The 17,764-nt window shown below is 44.3% G+C and overlaps 2 protein-coding genes across 6 annotated transcripts in view; one reads left to right on the top strand and one right to left on the bottom strand.

Annotated features, from left to right (window-relative positions):
• Positions 1 to 5,108: 5,108 nt before the first annotated feature.
• On the bottom strand, positions 5,109 to 9,490 carry LOC137126233 (glycerol-3-phosphate dehydrogenase 1-like protein). 2 transcript variants are annotated; one of them, XM_067502775.1, is made up of 8 exons: positions 9,327 to 9,484; positions 8,592 to 8,769; positions 7,868 to 8,008; positions 7,528 to 7,666; positions 7,258 to 7,370; positions 6,915 to 7,148; positions 6,682 to 6,788; positions 5,109 to 5,720 (listed from the first exon to the last, which is right to left on the bottom strand). In XM_067502775.1, exons 1-8 carry the CDS (start codon positions 9,365 to 9,367, stop codon positions 5,624 to 5,626), a joined length of 1,050 nt encoding a protein of 349 aa, XP_067358876.1. In that variant the 5' UTR covers positions 9,368 to 9,484; the 3' UTR covers positions 5,109 to 5,623. The 2 variants fall into 2 exon arrangements, with proteins under 2 accessions (XP_067358876.1, XP_067358877.1); XM_067502776.1 differs by lacking the exon at positions 5,109 to 5,720 and having other exon boundaries at positions 6,870 to 7,148; positions 9,327 to 9,490.
• The window catches only part of LOC137126231 (oxysterol-binding protein-related protein 11-like), an 11,742-nt gene continuing 1,900 nt past the window's right edge, over positions 7,923 to 17,764 (top strand). Inside the window, exons 1-12 of one of the 4 annotated variants that reach the window (XM_067502769.1) lie at positions 7,923 to 8,048; positions 11,157 to 11,225; positions 11,404 to 11,579; positions 11,894 to 11,973; positions 12,651 to 12,839; positions 13,766 to 13,964; positions 14,873 to 15,021; positions 15,240 to 15,380; positions 16,072 to 16,531; positions 16,680 to 16,866; positions 17,020 to 17,202; positions 17,379 to 17,532. In XM_067502769.1, the coding sequence (XP_067358870.1) occupies positions 11,164 to 11,225; positions 11,404 to 11,579; positions 11,894 to 11,973; positions 12,651 to 12,839; positions 13,766 to 13,964; positions 14,873 to 15,021; positions 15,240 to 15,380; positions 16,072 to 16,531; positions 16,680 to 16,866; positions 17,020 to 17,202; positions 17,379 to 17,532 (1,980 nt within the window). In that variant the 5' untranslated portion in view covers positions 7,923 to 8,048; positions 11,157 to 11,163. Of the gene's footprint in view, positions 8,049 to 9,708; positions 10,824 to 11,156; positions 11,226 to 11,403; positions 11,580 to 11,893; positions 11,974 to 12,650; positions 12,840 to 13,765; positions 13,965 to 14,872; positions 15,022 to 15,239; positions 15,381 to 16,071; positions 16,532 to 16,679; positions 16,867 to 17,019; positions 17,203 to 17,378; positions 17,533 to 17,764 lie in introns of those variants that run through there. The other 3 variants (XM_067502767.1, XM_067502768.1, XM_067502770.1) reach the window with 3 other exon arrangements.

Genomic DNA, 17,764 nt, shown 5'->3' with positions numbered 1-17,764 from the left:
ATTTTCACGTTGTCTGAAAACTGTTTTCCTGATCCCACTGGGACATTTGTACTAGATTAATGTGCATTAAAACGTCAACGATAAAACAGGTCAAATGTGAGGAGACTTGCATCAAAACACAGAAACTAACTACTTCTCTGCAGTAGGGCCCTGGTCTTTAAACATTTTAAGCCTGTTTTCCATTCATCCATGGTGCCTGCTTTTGGGTTGCTCGCTTCTACTGCCGTCGAGACCAGGGCAGTTGTAAAACAGTCAACTCTGCCGCTTGCTGAAATACCTACAGCTCCTTAGCGGACCTGTTTTACGGAATCTCCATAGCACACACTGTCCCCTATCAGCAGGACAATCTGAATGTTCGACTAGCACAGGCGTCTTTAACTGTAACACCAGAAAATCCAGTGCACCACAGCACTGTCTGTAGCAACGATACTCAGATTACTGGAGGAAACAAGCCCGGCCAACAACGTGAAACTCTTTGATATCTGCAGGTGTAATGTCACTCTAGCAATAGTGTGGCCCCGAGCTCAACTGCTGATCAGACTTTATAAATCGTTGTTTTTGCCCAGATTACGTTGCAGAAGCAGCTGGTTTGAGTCTCCTTCGTGAATATAAGCTCCAAGGAGCAAGTATTGGCTTTCCGCATGGCCCACGCTACACTGACATGTTGGAATGCTACGTCCGTGTTATTTACAGCCGCTCTGGGAAACCAGCGGTGCCCCCCCCCCCTTTTTTCACACCAACAGCCCCAGAAAGCATCTTCGGCATGGACTCGCTGGAGACGAGCACAGTACAGTAAATGCGGTAAAGATTTCATCTCCCACAAATCAGGCCGAATGTGCACTTTGCGCTGATGTCAGCTACTCTGAGTCTGCAGGAGATCAAGCTACGGAGATTTAGATGAAATGGATGTAATGCGGAGTAGAAAAAAAGGGAAGAGACATTATGCAGGTTTGACCGTCAGCCTTTTGTCTAGTCTGTGATGTATTGTAGTAATAAATTGCTTTTTTCGTAGCTGTGCTTCGGAGCTGATAGTATTTTATATTTATGCTTTTTCAGTTTTCATAAAGCAGCAAACGTGGCTCACGCCTGGGCATCCTGCCAAATCTTTACAGTACAAACTGACTTAATTTAATTATGGTGAACAATTTCCTTACATGGACTGTCTCCTACGCCGCTCATCTCCATCCAACCCCCGGTTATTTTCACAGACTAGATATCCATCCATTGAAAGTGAGGGACGGACTCTGCCTTATGGCTGCCTCATGCAATGTTTTCCACTCTCCCTGAGGTACGAGGATGGGGGAGTCAAACAAATAGCCCTTGTGTTTTCGCCCCATGTTTATATGCAGTGCCACAGCCAGGCTTCCTGCCAAGTTCTCCTCCTCTTCCCCCCCCAGACCGTAAAACCGGAGCAACCACCACTACCACCGCTGCTTTTACCCACCACCCCTTCTCCTCCTGTTCCCTCCTGTTCCTCTTTCTCCCCTCATCGGTTCACTGGCAAACACAAAAGGAGGCCGAGAGGGCCGAGTCCCGATGAATGCGCCCAGATTAGGCCGAGGCCACGACGAAGACAACCGGGCAGAGGTGAAGGCTGAGGAGGAGGATTTGAGGAGTGGCTGTTATTTCACGGACGAGACTCTGTGGCCTCTGCCGCTGAGGCAACGCCAGCTGGGATGAGGAGTGGCATCCTTTGCGTTCTCTCTTTTGGTTTTCTTTTCATCTCTTCTGTTTTCAATGAAAGCATTGTACGAGCTGGAGGAAGGATATGAGGTCCCATTTGGCTGTCATTGACATGTAAAAAGAGTGTGGCCGTGACAGCTGACGAGATCAGTGGCCTGTAATTAGCTGAGGATGTAACATAGACTCATACTCAGCTTTGTGAGACAAACACACATGCAAAAACAGATGAGTATCCATAAATGAAGGAATAAAAAGGACAGATACAAATGGCGCAGCACTATAAACACAACACCAATTTGCCAAGACTTGTTTGCCTGTAGGTAATAGAAGTCATCTATTAGCCAACGTGTGAGGTTTCACACTGATGCAAAGCTTCTCTGGGTGCAATAAATCTGAAGGTGCAAAGCATGTGGTCCGGCCTGGGGTGGCCCACATATTTATTAAAAAAATAAATAATAAAACCCTCAAGTGCTCAGGGGAAAAGTTTGGAGGCACGACTGTGACATTCATCTATGGAAGACACAGGTGTGATAAGCCAAGTGTGAATAACAGCCCGGTCTTATCACATGTCATAAATCACAAGTGGACTGAACTAGGACTGAACACACTGAAGAGCCTGTTCATATTTTTTCAATAGATAGAGAAAATACACGTGAAGAGAGTTTTAGGCAGATTCGTATTACAGGCCGATTCTTGTCTTTTAGAGGCACTTTGAGAGACGTAAGAAAGCGGGAATCGCACATTTTGATGTTGTGCTTTTTTGAGCATTCTGTATTTGAAAGAAATCACATGGAACTAAAATCTTTTGTCGACTTTCCCAAGGCTTTCCAGCAGCTCCCTCTCTGGACCCTCCCAGGACCCTAAGATATATGGGCACGTCTTAAGTCCAAACATGGATGCTGCTTCTGGGTCAGTGCGCCTACAAAGTACACACCTGCTCTCACACTGAATCCATGGCTCACTCCCTCCAGCACACTTCCTGAAGCTCGCCAATCCGAAACCGAACGCACGCAAGGTGAGGCGGGTCCTAAAGACACGGGAGATAAAATGAGTCGTTTCATTCAAATTTTCAGCAAGATTCTAATGTGTTTTCCGAACAGTTAAATGTCAGTCAAGTGGCTTCTTTAAGAGCCTGTGTAGCATGTTTTAGCTTCACCAAGTCCTGAGGGAAATACCAGGCTCCTTAGTTACTAAACGCTTGACCTCGTTCGCCAATAAGCTACTAACTCGCTAGTTTTGGTAACATACAGTTGAATTATCACTGGCTTTTGAAAACAGGACCCTGTGAGGCAAACGTGTGCCCGAAAGAAACCAAATATTAGTCATTTAAAAAGTATTTATTAGAGCAGCTTTTAGATATCTGTGAATGTTTGAATGTTTGTGGCGCCTACAAAATGGACGAATTCCATTTCCAAAGTGTCCTGTTACTCTGGGAGACTTTACTGTCAACACCTTTAACTGCATAGAGACTTGTTCTTCTGTAAAAATGTGCCCCCTTTGTAATGTAACTTCAACATGTAAATCCCTCTAAAACCGCAGATTGTTGTTTCAAGGGTTTTCTTTCCACACACGTTAAACAAAAGAAACACAACGTGTTAATCGGTCTTATTAAGGGGTGTTGACAGGTGTATTTTTACCACTTTGGACGGAGACAGGTTTGCTTCCAGGCTTTGCAGAAGGCGATTGATACCGATCTTCTTATGTCACTCTTCCAAAGAAAAGCAAATAAGAATATTTCCAAAACATGTGAACTCGTACTTTAGGAATAGGTGAGAAATCCCCTTTACAGCCGCTTTAAAAGCGACAGCTCCACCGAGAATAAATATACTGAAGCTACTGCATGTACTGTAAATCAATCCATACTGTTATGCTATTATTCTCTGCTGTCCAGAGGCTCTTTTACTGGAGGACAGTGTGTGTGTGAGGTTAAGGGATACCAACAGACAAGTTACCGTGGTGATTAAGCTCCTCTTTCAAGCTCATCTGAAGGTGGGCCTTTCTCTTTGAAACGGAGGATCTGGACTTGTGTCAAACCACCACAAGGGTCTTACCGCTCGCTCAAAAGCCCACCGATGACAGATGCTGTTGGTAGAGCATCCCGTTGCAGAGGACATAGACCTGCGAGACCCCAGCTCTCCCCTGGGAAGCCCCATGTGACCCCCCAAAAAACGGTGAAACCGGTGCCTCTTCCATCACCCTGTCTACGCTTTCCAATAAAGCCTTTGATGTCCTCTGGACAGCCGCGGACACGGAGGTCTGTTGGCCTGAAGGGAGAGATAGCTTGGAAAGTTACCCACCAATGAAAAAACAGAAACAAAGCGACTCAAACACAGGAGAGAGGTACTGCATCCCAGATTTAACTGATGAAGGTTCACAGTAAGCCAAAATCACAGGATTATGAATATGACTGCGGGGGGTAAAACGTTAGAACCACCTCTTTCTTCATCGCACTCCAGCATCCACCAGTCCACCACCCACTATGACCTCAACAATGTTTGAAAAGGCGCAAACAAAAAAAAAAAACAAGTGGCAAGGGATCCAGAGGTTTAGCCATGCTAGTGGATGACACTTTTAGATTAAGACGTCCATTTGTGGTTTTCAGGGAAATGTCTTGATGGCATTTTGAAAGCTTCCCCTGACCTTTGGCACCGAACTCTATGTCGCCCATGTTGCATTTTAACACAATCTCCTGCCTTTTTTGCACCATCACTCGGTCAATAAAAAAAAAATTACGCATTTAACCAAACAACAGGGTTGAATATAAATGTTGAAATGCTAACAAGCAAACACGTACGTTAGCAGCGTCATCAGGAGTAGCCAGTGTTTGCATGGTTAGGTCGGCCTTTAGCTCCAACAGGATTTAAACCTGCCTTCAGGTGGTCTATTAGCTCTGTTCTGTTGTTCGCCAAATATTTCCCAAAGGAAATATTTACAAAATATTAATAAACACAGTGTGTTTACACACTTACCGGCTAGCTGCTAACTGTCATTTGGCTCCTGCAGGAATTAAACTCAACAGTACACATGTGGTCTGGAAAACTGAAAGCCTAAACTAAAAGACACAAAAACCCTTTATATTCACATTCATGATTGCTCTGCATTAGCATGTTAGCATTTAGCTTACAGCGATGATGATGATGATGATGATGATCATGATGATGATGATGATGATGTTTTACGGTAACACCACAGAACGACAGTGGACCTGTACCTGAAGGTTTCAATGCTCTGACCTGCAGCGGTTCCCGATCCTGGTCAACATCCGCCTCCTCTCCTACTTATTTTCATAGCCAAGCACTGCTGACTACCTGAAGCAGGTGTGTTCAGCCAATCGGAAGCTGGAACCTACCATCTTAGATGAGGGTTAAGTGGGGAAAGACAAAGTGTGATTGCTTAACAAATAACTGCACAAATATTCTTTAGTCTCGAGTTTCTTGTGATTTTATTGAGAAAACGACTGCACATAAAGTTAGAAAAGGATGAAAGTCATGTAGTGAAACGATGTTTCCACCAGTGAAAATCAGAACCATTGAGTTGCCTTTCATTCAAGTGGAGGTGTCGCCTGTAGAAAGAGCTTTACGGTTTGATATCTGCCAGTGATCAGAAAGGTTGCTTACAGTCAATTAAGTGTCATTTCGTTAATGTTTAGAACTTTAATACACAAAAGCCAAATGAACGACATTTCGCAAAAAACAATATAATACTATAAATCACCTTTAAAGCTATTAAAATATAGATTCTCCTATGACGTGTAACCGTTACAAAATTACAAGTACAGTACAGTTACCAGTACAAAGTGCCCTGGGTTGTTTCTGCTTTGTTGTATTGTGCGTTTATATGATGAATCTCTTTCACCCTCTGGTGGTAGTGAATTGTTATTGGCGAAGAAGCAGCAGCAGCAGCAGGGGACCCCCCACCCCCACTGCACATCCCGGTCATATTACATGTGCTCCGGGTGGTTCTGCAGACAGGTGATGAACTCTTTCACCGCTTTGCCCTCAAAGCAGATCTGGTAGACGGCTGCAAACAAAGGAAACCTGCAGGAAAGAACGAGAGGAGAGTCTGACTGCATTCAAGCGAAATATTAAGTATTAGCCTCTAATGTTCAGCATGGATTGGACCTTTGTACCGTGGACGTCCTTTTGCATCATTTTCTTATCTGATTTGAGGGCAAATTTGTGATTTTGAGATGTATAAACAAATCAATTTTGTTTCATTTGATTAATAACACATGTTCAAAAATCTCCTGAACCATGTACACAAACAAAAATTCTGTTTTTTAACTAGAGACACAAAAGGGGCGACGGTCACGCTGACACCGATGCTGACTTCGCTGCAGCATGTTCACAGCATTTGTGGTTTAAAATACACGGCCTCTGTATATTATAGTTGTTCTGCAGCTTTTGAGCAAACCTGTTTGGTGATGGTGAACTTGCCAACTGTGGATGTTCTCATCTCATCTTAAAATGTGTGCGTGAGGTGACATTGCATCATTGTAGTGCGATTCAGGTTGTTCGGGCCGTGGCTTCTCGCCCCCACACAGGCGTTTTCACTCCTTTCACTGGCTGATTAAACCTCTACTCAGGGTGAACTCTGTGCTCGGAAATACTCAGTGTCACCGTACGGTATATTTCAAAAGCCCCAAATGACGTGTAAGCTGTATCACCCTAATAGCATTTTGATTCTAAGATGCCTCATAGTCACCTAGTGTCAGACTGTAAATTGTGGTTGATTGTGTTGATCACACTAACCGTTCGATGCCTATAGTGTTCACGTTCTGTTATAGAGGTAGCAATTAGATTTATTTGTTTTAGCACTGAGGTCACAGGGGAGGTGTTTCTAAAACGTGTCCCTCCTTGTGCACGTAAATAGTGCAGAGAAAATATGAAGAAGAATATGAACATGCAATAGATTTATGTTGGCGTACCTAATAATGTGACCACTTGTTTAAAGATCCATATGTAATAAAGCTTAGCTTTTTAACCAAACTGGACTCACTTGTTGACTATGTTTTTCTTTTGTAGGATCTTGTAGACCTCAGCTGAAGTCTGAGGCCCCTGAAGTTTCTGTCCGTTCAGCATTTCTGCCTCCAACTCAGCAATGGACTGAAGGAACAAACAGTTTTAATAAAGTTTGTCTTACACACCTTCACTTCATCACTTATAACAGTTAAAGAAAACACTCACATATACATAATAACTGACTGGACATGCTGATCACGTCCGACTCACTTTGGACGTTGTGACAAAGGCCTCTGCCACTTTGCGGTTTCGTCCCCCATAGCAGGTGGTGATGAGGTCGGCCACGCCGCAGCTCTCCAGGAATGTGGGGGAGCTCACGGGGCCTTTGCAGAACAACTTGGCGAAGGCGATCATTTCCATCAGACCGAGCCTGATCACCGCCGCTTTGGTGTTGTCGCCACAACTGAGGCCGTCACAGAATCCAGCACCTACTGCCACGATGTTCTGTGCAACAGAGAGGCCAGCGTTTGGTTTCGGACACAGAACCCCAAATGAGAATCGTGAGTCTTGAGTTAAGGGCTTAAATCTCGCAGTGGGTGGCTGGTTACGTTACCTTTAAGGCTCCGCACAGCTCCACCGTGTCACTCTCATGTACAATAGTGATGCGAAAGTTGGGAGTCTGCAGCAGCTCTTTGAAGATGTGGCCGTTTGCATCATTTTTGGCCCCTGCGGTCAATGCAGTTTATTAGAATGACAAAGAAGCAAAGCTGCGGACATCATTCAACATCCAAACTGCCGTCTCTGCGGTCATTTTGCTTTAGCAGCTCAATGTCAAAAAGCTAAGTGAAAGCAATCGTGACGGTGATGAAAAAACGTGTCTTACCAATGGTGGTTTCACAGAACTTCTCATCCGCAACCTCGTTGGCAATGTTGGCCCCCATCAGGACGCTGACATCGATCTCAAGTTTTTCTCGGATGATGTCCGAGATGAGCTTCAGTCCGTCTGGTCCCTCATCGACACCCTGCGCGATGAGAGAGAGTTTCTGAGATTCTATACTATGTTTAGGAAACAGACATGTGTCAGAGTTTATCTGTGTTGCTCAACTACAACGGCTCGTGATGCTGTAACCGCAGAAAAATAAGAACCAAGTCTGCTGACAAGTTTCCCAATTTTCGCAGGCAGGAAATCTGACACGATGAAACGACCAAAGCCAGGATCATACTTTGATGAGCGATATCCCAATGGCCCTCTCGGTGACGTGAGGCTTCATCTGATCGGAGAGACTGCCGATGAACTGGTGTGGGATCACGAAGACGAGGATCTTCGCTCCCTTCACGGCCTCCGTGATGTCTGGGACGGCAATCTAATGACGCAAAAGACGACAAAGCTAGTCCTTAACCTGTGTGAGCTCATAGAAATGTTATGTCATAGAACTATTACTGGCAACATATTTTACAGCAGGTACAGCTAATTTTCTAGGAATTTAAATTTAAAATTAAAAACCATAAAACAATGCAGCTGACTTAAGCCGCTGAGCTTTTACCGAAAAAGCAACACAAACCACATTTTACTTAAGAAGATGTGAGAAACACAATTACACAACGACAAAGTAAATGCTTATAAATGCAACACATAGTACAAACTCATCATTATTATAAATTTAAAAAAAAAATGTTTTTCAATGCTCCAAAGAGGATTTAGCTCTAAACTTTGTGGTATAGTGATTTACAATGAACTTGGTTGCTTTTATTCTTCATGCTTCCTGCTATTGTGTAGCTTGAGTTAAGGGGATCGGACTTGTCTCATGAGTGACTTTTATAGGTGTAGCCGAGGACACACAAGACAAAGGGGTCAAAGTTGAGTCATCCTATCAGCATAATGTCAGTGAAGTGCCTGTTGACACAAGATGTGAATTCAAACGATAAGGCTGCTTATTAAAAACGCACCACATTCTTGGGCAGCTTGTGACCTGGTAGATATTTGACATTTTCATGCTCGGTGTTGATGATCTCTGTCAGTTTCCTCCCGTCGATCATTTCTTCGTACACCCACATGTTGACGATTGGGTCGAAGCGGTTGTTTGCTTTGACATTGTGCCCGATGATTTTGGCAATGGATGAACCCCTGCAGAGACAAATCAGTGTCATATTCACCACAGTGCACCCAAAACACAGCCGATCCGCACTTTTATTGAATCGGACGGAACCACGAGAAGCTTCTGTAGAACTTAATAAGCATTAGTTTGTATAAAGATTAACAAAATTAGGAAATTGGAAAACAATTAATGCACAGTGGGGTATTATTGTGGATATGAGCATACTGATAAATCAGTAATGGGGTTTGACCACAAACTATTTATGACTTGGATGCTCAATAATAACCAGACGTTCACTGGCTCCTTATAGGAGCTGAAATAAATCGCGTTCACGTTGCAGCCTGTTGCCCTGTCAAAATAAAGGCGGGTTTGAACACGTTGTGCAGCGGCTTTGTGTTTCGAAACCGCCTTTGTCGACACTTTAACTCACAAATACTGCAAACCGACACGCTGTCGGTGCGAATAAGTCTAAAGCTGCTAAGTTGGAAACGCACTAGTACCAATCGTCGGTGCATTATGCAAAACTGAAAAGAGAAAAAAGGCGTTTTTTTCCTAAAAGATGCGTCGAAACCAAATGAGACGTTACCAGTTTCCAGATCCAACGATGCAGACCTTCTTTCCAGGCATTTTGAAAGCGATCTCTGCTCGGTGGATCTGATCCCGTTCTTTCTCCGCCCGTATAAAATAACTTCCTCATACGCCCTAAATTTTCATTACAACTTCAGGTTTACCCCACCCCTCGCTCGCTGCCTGCGGACACACGTCTTTGTTCACGAAGGTGGAAATCTATAACAAAATATCATCTGCGACACTTGTATTATTCGTTTTTCACATTTATTCACATCGATGTGCAATATGTTACTTTATTTTATAAATCATAATTAACGTCCAAATAAAAAAAATGGAAATGCTAAAGTAGAGTGCATAAATGTCTTATTTGTCATTCAATATTTAAATGTGGATAGACATAAAAGAACCAACCGGTCACGCTACTTATCAGGTGCCACAGACAAAAAACAGGGAGCGCGCCCAGTGACGTTTCCGGTCAGCGTGTTTTTTTTATTTTTCACAATAAGGGTCAAGCATTTTGTAGTTCTATAACCCTCCCTGTTAACCACACACACAAAACAGATATAGAAAAACAGATGTCTACATTTTTTTTGCTTTTCTTTACTTTCTTCTTCTGACAACACGTTACAATAAGCCCATAGGGATGCAATAAAAATTAATAATCTTAATGAAAATTTAATAATGGTAATGCCGAAATATGTGAAAATTGATTAAGCTGAATATGTCGAATTTAGCTGCCCAAATAAAGCCTCGTTTCCCTGGCAACTGGCTAAGGCAAACTTCAAAGACTGTGATTTGTGAGACGTCGTTGGTGACGTCATCGGCACGCTCATACGTACCCTTGTCAATTTACCTGCTTTCAAGACACAGCGAGAACTAATCACATAACACAGAAAACTAAACAATACAAAAGGTGCCTGCGCCTAAATTTGACTTAACATTTTGTACGGCGGTAATATATATTTGTTAAACCAATTCTTTATTTTTTTCGTACTGGAATCGGGAATCAGCGTTGGTAGACATTTTTCCTTTTTCCTTTTTTAAAATTAATAATCGAGCACGGAAGCCCACTGTAGCGTGAGCGAGTCACATGACTGTGTTTCTCCCAAAGCAGTAAATACCAGGCGAGCTAGCAGCAACACGCTATGGAGCTGTAGTCCCCGTGTCAGCGTTGGAAACAATGTTTTATCGTGTGTTATTTAGCTTAGGTGGTTAACAGTCCAGCGTGTGTGGGGGCCGTGTTTCGATAAGACATGAAACGGCGGCTTCACTCTGTGTTTTAAGTCCACTTCCACTTCCATCGAATCTTTTGGGGAGTTAGCTTAGCCAGCTTCCCTGGTTAGCTGAAGGCTAGTAGGCTAAGTTAGCATCTAAAGTGCGTTTCGTTGACTGTGACTATGCAAGGGGAAGCCACGACTATACGAATCACGGAAAACGAGGGCAAACTGGATGCAATTCCCCAGAACAGGACCCCAGGCTCGGGGAGAGCAGGTGCCAAAAGCTGGCAGTATAGGTGGGTGGCTGCTTAGCCTGCTAGGGCTCAAACGTTTGATCTCGTTTATTAATATAAGATGCCTTTAATGAGCAAGTTAGGCTGTTTTAAAAAATCTGTTTGATCGTGTGTGTGAAATGTTCAGTGATTGACAAGAATGCTCTCACGTTTAAGAATAAACTGGGTAGCTAATATTCTGACACACTGTTCAATCATACTGCCCTTTGAGTCTTGAACAAATCTGTCCACTATGATTGAAACGTCTTTACGTGTGTGTGTGTGTATTGGTGTGCACCCTGTCCGAGGATTTTAACAGGTGCTCTTTAACTCAATTTGTTTAATGTCTGATGGCAGTGACCACATGGAGAATATTGATGGCTACTTGATGAAATACACCAACCTCGTGACCGGTTGGCAATACAGGTGAGTACTATATCTGTGTGTGTCCCGCTCAAAGGTGGAAAACGGGGAACCGGGGTATCAGAATTCGCAAGCAATGTTTGGCCACGTTCATTATTGTAGTCCTGTTTAATCCCCCTCAAGTAACCCCATGTCCATTCATTCAGCAGACAAACCACTGTGGTGTCTCTGTTGCTTTCAGGTTCTTTGTCTTAAACAATGAGGCGGGCTTGTTAGAGTACTTCGTCAATGAGCAGTCGCGGCCCCAGAAGCCCCGTGGTATGCTCCCCCTGGCAGGAGCCGTAATCTCTCCGAGCGATGAGGACTCCCATACCTTCACTGTCAACGCCATCAGTGGGGAGCAGTACAAGTTAAGGGGTGGGTCTCTGTCCACAATACACTGACATTTACAAATGAATCAGAAATACTTTATTATAATTGTAACTGGAATAAGTAACTACCTCAGCTTTATACAGCTCCAGTTGTGTGCTCATCTTCCACCTTAATAATTCCTGTCAGGCCCATTTTTAACTCCATATTTACTGAGATCATCAAGTATTGATCTGGATGCTTTCCATTATCTGCTGCCGGTGAGGCAGAGGCTTGCAGGAAATTGATGCCGAGCAAGATCATGCTAAAGTAACCGTAACATTTCCTCGCTGTCTTGTTTTTCTTCCTTGTGTCTATCTCAGCCACCGATGCTAAGGAGCGGCAGCACTGGGTGAGCAGACTCCAGATCTGCACGCAGCATCACACAGAGGCCATGGGAAAGGTGAGACAAGTGTGTCTGGCCGGCATTTAAGCGCCTGTTAATAATTATTCACGCATTGTTCTGGTTCAGCATAGACCTTTTGTGAAGAAATAGAAAAGAAATGACCAAATTTAAAAACAAAAATAAATGTGTTAACACTATCATTGTTAGGTGTTAAATTACTTGAACTCCATTTAATTTAAATAAGTAAAATTTAGGAGGATTCATTCAGTTGATGAAGATATATCAAATTAAATTATTAAGTTAAATCACATTACATATAATGAATTCAAATGTGAGCTTGACATTGTTGGGTTTCTTGTTTTCTCTTCTCACATGATAGAATTTCAACAAATCTGAAATCTGTAGCGGTCTGAAATATTATCGTTTATGTAAAAATGTATGAGGCTCTGTGCGTAAGCAAAGTATTCTCACGGTAGTATAGTTGCTGTTGATCTTGATTGTGGTATTGATTTGCAGTCGCTAATCTTAAAAGTTGAACATTTGCTCCTTGACTACAATTTGGAAGAATGGCAAATGCTCTTCGCCATCTCTTAAAGTAGAATTTTTCTCCTTATGTTTCTACTCCTTCAGTGAAACTAATTTTTTTTTAAAGACTGAGCTTAGGGGCAGGTTTTTTTTGCAAGTTTTAATCTAACAACATATATTTGTTCGAACTGTTGTTTTACACCATGCAGAGTAATCCCCCGCCAAAGTCCAGAACATACTCTGTGGCATCTCAAGGCAGTGGCAGCTCGCCCATGTCCCTGCGCCGGCCCAGCCAAAACCCTGCCTCCTTATTCACTTGGTCGCAGGTCCACAAAGGCTCCGCGCTGTATTCCAGCAAGAGGTCTCTTCTGCCAGACCACCTGATGGATGCCAGAGAGGTACAACAAGCCATGGATGCACTGCTGCAATGACTCAGGCTAGGCTGACTCACAACTTTGAGTTGCTGCTTGGAACAGTGTTTGTAGTTGTAGATATCTATCAACTTGCTACGCCCTGGAGAACAAGTGCAACATCTTTGAGCTTGCATTTCTACACTTCCTGTTAACGACCAAACTCTGCCTGCTCCGGATGTTGCAGGATAAAAGATTTACGCAAGCAAAATTAGACTAGGCACTTTCTGCACATTCATTTGTTGGGCAGAAAATCTGGATCTGACCCAGTCAAAATGCTGACAGCTTGGAAGGTGGCTAAAATCCATTTTGTGAACAGCTGTTTGGAAGAAAAATACAAAGGAAATATAAAAGCTAGCTGCAAATTATACTGACCTATTCTCCAAAGAGACATTTTATAGAATAAAATGATGTGATTGATGGATAAAAAAAATAATCCGTCAATGTCAACCTCTTAAATGGCTACTTAAAGGTACAGAACACCCAGTGGTAAATATTAGAAACGTGTGACTTTTTTTGTAAGTTGATTTAGATTCAAGTTGTGAATTCGAGTGATGCAGCTTGTCCACAAGAGGGGGCCAGTGTCTCTCATCAGTGCAACTGCACAGTTGTCTTCAATTAGTGTCTTTTCTATTAAGGACTTATAAGCTACTATATAGTTTGTTTTGGTCATGCTGTCATTTGGATTTGGATGTTTCACCCCCTAATGTTCTAGTTTTCCAAAGATGGAAGGAAACCATCAGGCAGTCACATTTTAATCGTATTCATCTTTTTATAACATGGATGTTGTGCACACAAAAAGGAGACCAGGTTAACGGTTTCCACTGAGCTTGACCAAAATCAACAACAGCACATGCAAACATGCAGCTAATTAAAGCCCAAGTAACCACATCGCGCTCGTGAACTCTTTCCAGATGATGAGCCAGGCCCAGGGCCAGCACCGAGACCTGATTCAGAGTATCGAGGGACTGTCTGCTGTCCCGGGCCTCTCCTCTTTAGACCCAGACGTGCTGATGCTCAAGGCCACTTCCATGGCCACCATGAACTGCCTCAACGAGTGCCTGCACATCCTCCATTTGCAGCAGGTGGCCAGGCAGAGAAGCTCCCTGGGAGGTGAGTGGATGGGGGATGGGGGATGTTTTTCAGCGGCTGATGGTTAATCTAGCACAAAAAGACAAATGCATGTCTGATTTTACTTTACATTAGATAAGCATTTCTTATCTGAGACTTGGATTACGTTTCTTTGACCCCTGAGTGTTTCAAATGACAGACTGTCTGTTCACCACAGCTCCTCAAATCATAGTCGTGCACATGCAGTTGTGCACCCAGTCTAGACCAGCAGTTAGCACTGGCTGGACAGTGGAATTATTTTGCATTATTAATAGGGGAACTGTGCCTATTCTTACCACGTGTCTCGAAGGTAATTAGATCTCAGACGGTTAAAATATCCATCAGTGACACTTTGAGGGCATGATTCACCTTCATTACAGACAAACGTACAGTAAAGTGTCAGCAGAAACTCAGAGTAGAGTGTTGGAATCACTGTTGTTTCAACTATGTCTATTAAGGATGATTGGAAATTGGAAGACATCCAGATAACGGCCAACTGTTTTACAGCAGATCTCATTACTTGATGTATATTTCATTGGGCCAGGCTAATCGCCGGAGCCAATCGGATTCAGCTGTCCGACAAGGTGAATTTAAATGAGTGCTGCCCACCTTCAAACATACACAGAAAAATGCCGAGAGGCTGTAGCCAACCAGAGTTTGGGGAGGCTTGCTGTCGGTGGGGCCAGAGTATCCCGATACTCTGCTCGTCTGCAGCATAGGGTTACACTTTGGTCCAGGGCAGCTGTCAAAGGAGTAGTCAAATGTTCTGTGAGCAGATGCGTGAGATGTTCTGTGGTGAATGGTAGAACAAAGGTCGAGGTAGAGAGTGTGTGTCAAAGGGTCTTGGGAGGGAGGGGGGGATATTACCATGAGCACCTTTGAACCTGCTACGGTGCGTTTCCCATCCACAGCAGGACCAACCATCGAGTGGCTGGAGCCCAAGCTGCCCGACATCCTGAAGAATGGCAGCAGCTCCCTGGGAAACTTCGCCACTGAAGAGGGCCTGCTGCAGGGTAGTCAACTGGAGCTCAGCAGCCCCGAGTCCTGCAGCTTCTCTGGGGTAAGACCGAGGGCTGGACACCTCCTACAGGAGAAAGTCGCATTAACCAGCTGGTTGATTTACAGTATTTTCCTAAAGTCAGTCTCTAGGTTGAGTTTTATTTCCAGTTTTTGCATTTTTTTTTTTTCCCTTCAAACCGTGTAAACAGTAACACACTTACTACTTCAATTCTTTTAAGGAGCTTGTTCAATAACATTCTCCTCTGTTCCCTCTCTCAGGAACGAGAGGACATAGATGCAGAGGATGAACTGGAGGACTCCTTCACAGACAGGGAGGAGGACCTGGGTGTTGTGGAGGAGGAGCGTAGCATCATCCTACACCTACTGTCCCAGCTGAAGCTGGGCATGGACCTCACGCGGGTAGGTGGAGTTCCACGTGCTGCTGAGTAGCAAAAAGAGTCCCCTCTTTTGTCCCCAGTCCAGTTTTTTTTTTTTTTTTTTTTTTTTAACACTCAAAACCTTGAACTGTATCTACATCTCTTCGCTGCTTTTCTTTGGCATGTGTGATTTGGACGGTGCATTGATCAAAACAAGCCTCAACTTGCAGTTGGTAAGTGTTGAAATAAGTTGGTTGCTGCAGACTATGGCATCGTATGACAAAATCAGGACAGAAAGACTACGGATGTTTCTTAATGGGGAACGTGTGCAGTGACCCTGCGTTAAAGAACAGCACTGGTTGGATCAGGCATCGTTCTCAAGGTTTGGGTTTAATCATCTGATCATGGAGGCTGAAGTTCTAGCTGTGAACACACACACACACACACACACGCCTAAACACCCAAAGTCAAACCCTGGGTGGACATCCTATCTGCCAGGCCTCTTGGGTTTCTGATTCATTACATTGATCCATCTGCTTAACTCAGATCTGGTGGAGGCTGTGACCCTGGGGTCATTAACGTCAGATCTTTAGTTTCTCGGTTTACTGGTGATAAACACTGAAGTAAGCACCAAGTTGGTAAAACAGATCAGTGTACTACAGTAAAACATGATGCTTAAAAAACCCCACAATAGTACGATTTATAATACCTTTGGTTTTTTGTTTCCCCCCCAGGTGGTCCTCCCCACCTTCATCCTGGAGAAGCGCTCTCTGCTGGAGATGTATGCCGACTTTATGTCACATCCAGATCTGTTTGTGGCCATCGCCGACGGCAGCAGCCCAGAGGACCGCATGGTGCGGTTTGTGGAGTACTACCTCACCTCCTTCCACGAAGGCCGCAAGGGGGCCATCGCCAAGAAGCCCTACAACCCCATCATCGGTGAGACCTTCCACTGCTCCTGGAAGGTGCCCAGGAATGTAGAGGCCTCCGGGGAGTCCCCACAGGGAAACCCCGAGCCAGCCTCCACCCAGGAGCCCTACCAAGTGCGCTTTGTGGCAGAGCAGGTGTCCCATCACCCGCCTGTGTCTGGTTTCTACGCTGAGTGCCAGGAGAGGCGGATGTGTGTGAACACGCATGTGTGGACCAAGAGCAAGTTCATGGGCATGTCCATTGGTGTCTCCATGATAGGCGAAGGTAAGTCAGTGAGATTTCTGTGCTCACATGTCAAAACACTGTTCCCAATGCTCACAAGCCTTTGTCGTGCAAAGATCACAGAAAGTAGTGACAGTTTGTTTTTGTTTTTGTATTTGCACCTCATATTTCTGCTTGAATCTTCTCCCAGGTTGCTTACACTTGCTGGAGCATGAAGAGGAGTACACCTTCACGTTGCCCTGCGCCTATGCGCGCTCCATCCTCACTGTTCCCTGGGTGGAACTGGGCGGCAAAATCAACATCGCCTGCGCCAAATCCGGTTATTCAGCAGCCATCACTTTCCAGACGAAACCGTTTTATGGTGGCAAACTACACAAGTAAGTTCCTCGTGTGGTACAATGAGTATTGTTGTTTTTCCACAACGTTTTTGTCTTTTTAATTTTAAGTTAGTCTTAGTAAAATGACTGGGAAGGAAATTCTGTGATTTGTTTTGTTTTGTTTTTTACGAAAATGTCCTGATCCAAATGCAGGGTAACAGCGGAGGTGAAGCACAACCCTACCAACGCGGTGGTGTGTCGTGTGCAGGGCGAGTGGAACGGCGTCTTGGAGTTCAGCTACACCAGCGGAGAGACGAGAGCGGTCGACGTCACCAAGCTGCCTGTTACGAGGAAGCACGTCAGGCCGATCGAGAAGCAGGGGCCAACAGAATCCAGGTGTGAAGAAGCTGAATTTCTATGATCTGTCGTAGCGCTTGGCTTAGTTCAGTGCTGGTGTGAGTTTTATCAAATGCACTGCAGCTCCACTCTCTGGTCTCTGTAAAGTCGAAAGCAGCGACCAAAGTAGTTGCAGACTTTGGGTCCGAGTTAAGTTTATGTCTGTTGGGTTTCAGGCGCCTGTGGCAGCACGTGACCGAGTCCCTGAGGCAGAAGGACATTGACAAAGCCACAGAGCACAAGAGGATTCTGGAGGAGAGGCAGCGGACAGAGGAGAGGCACCGCGCCGAGACGGAAACTCCCTGGAGGACCAGATACTTTGACAGAGAGGTGAGCACAACATATTTACAGCTCTGCTGCCCCATTTAGCGCCACGGACTTTGGTGACACATGTATTACAGTAAAACTGTCAGGTTGGAGCACGTTCCTGCTGAGAAACGGCAACGCAGGACACTAATGAGGAAGTCGGAACAAAGCAGCACAGTCTGCGAAAAGTCATCTGTCTGTGCTGACTCTAAATAAACTTGAAAACCTTGAGTAGAAAAAAAAACAAAAAAAAACA

Source organism: Channa argus, chromosome 4 (assembly GCF_033026475.1).
Source record: "Channa argus isolate prfri chromosome 4, Channa argus male v1.0, whole genome shotgun sequence".
NCBI classification, from domain to species: Eukaryota; Metazoa; Chordata; class Actinopteri; order Anabantiformes; family Channidae; genus Channa; species Channa argus.
The sequence above is the reverse complement of the archived record's forward strand: the minus strand, read 5'-3'. Positions and strand labels throughout refer to the sequence as shown.

Coding starts and splice junctions, on each gene's coding strand:
- LOC137126233 (XM_067502775.1), bottom strand. CDS start 9,367: ATGCCTGGAAAGAAGGTCTGCATCGTTGGATCTGGAAACTG. Junction 8,770..9,326: donor ATCGTTGGATCTGGAAACTG/GTAACGTCTCAT, acceptor TTGTCTCTGCAG/GGGTTCATCCATTGCCAAAA. Junction 7,667..7,867: donor TTGGGATATCGCTCATCAAA/GTATGATCCTGG, acceptor CTCATCGCGCAG/GGTGTCGATGAGGGACCAGA.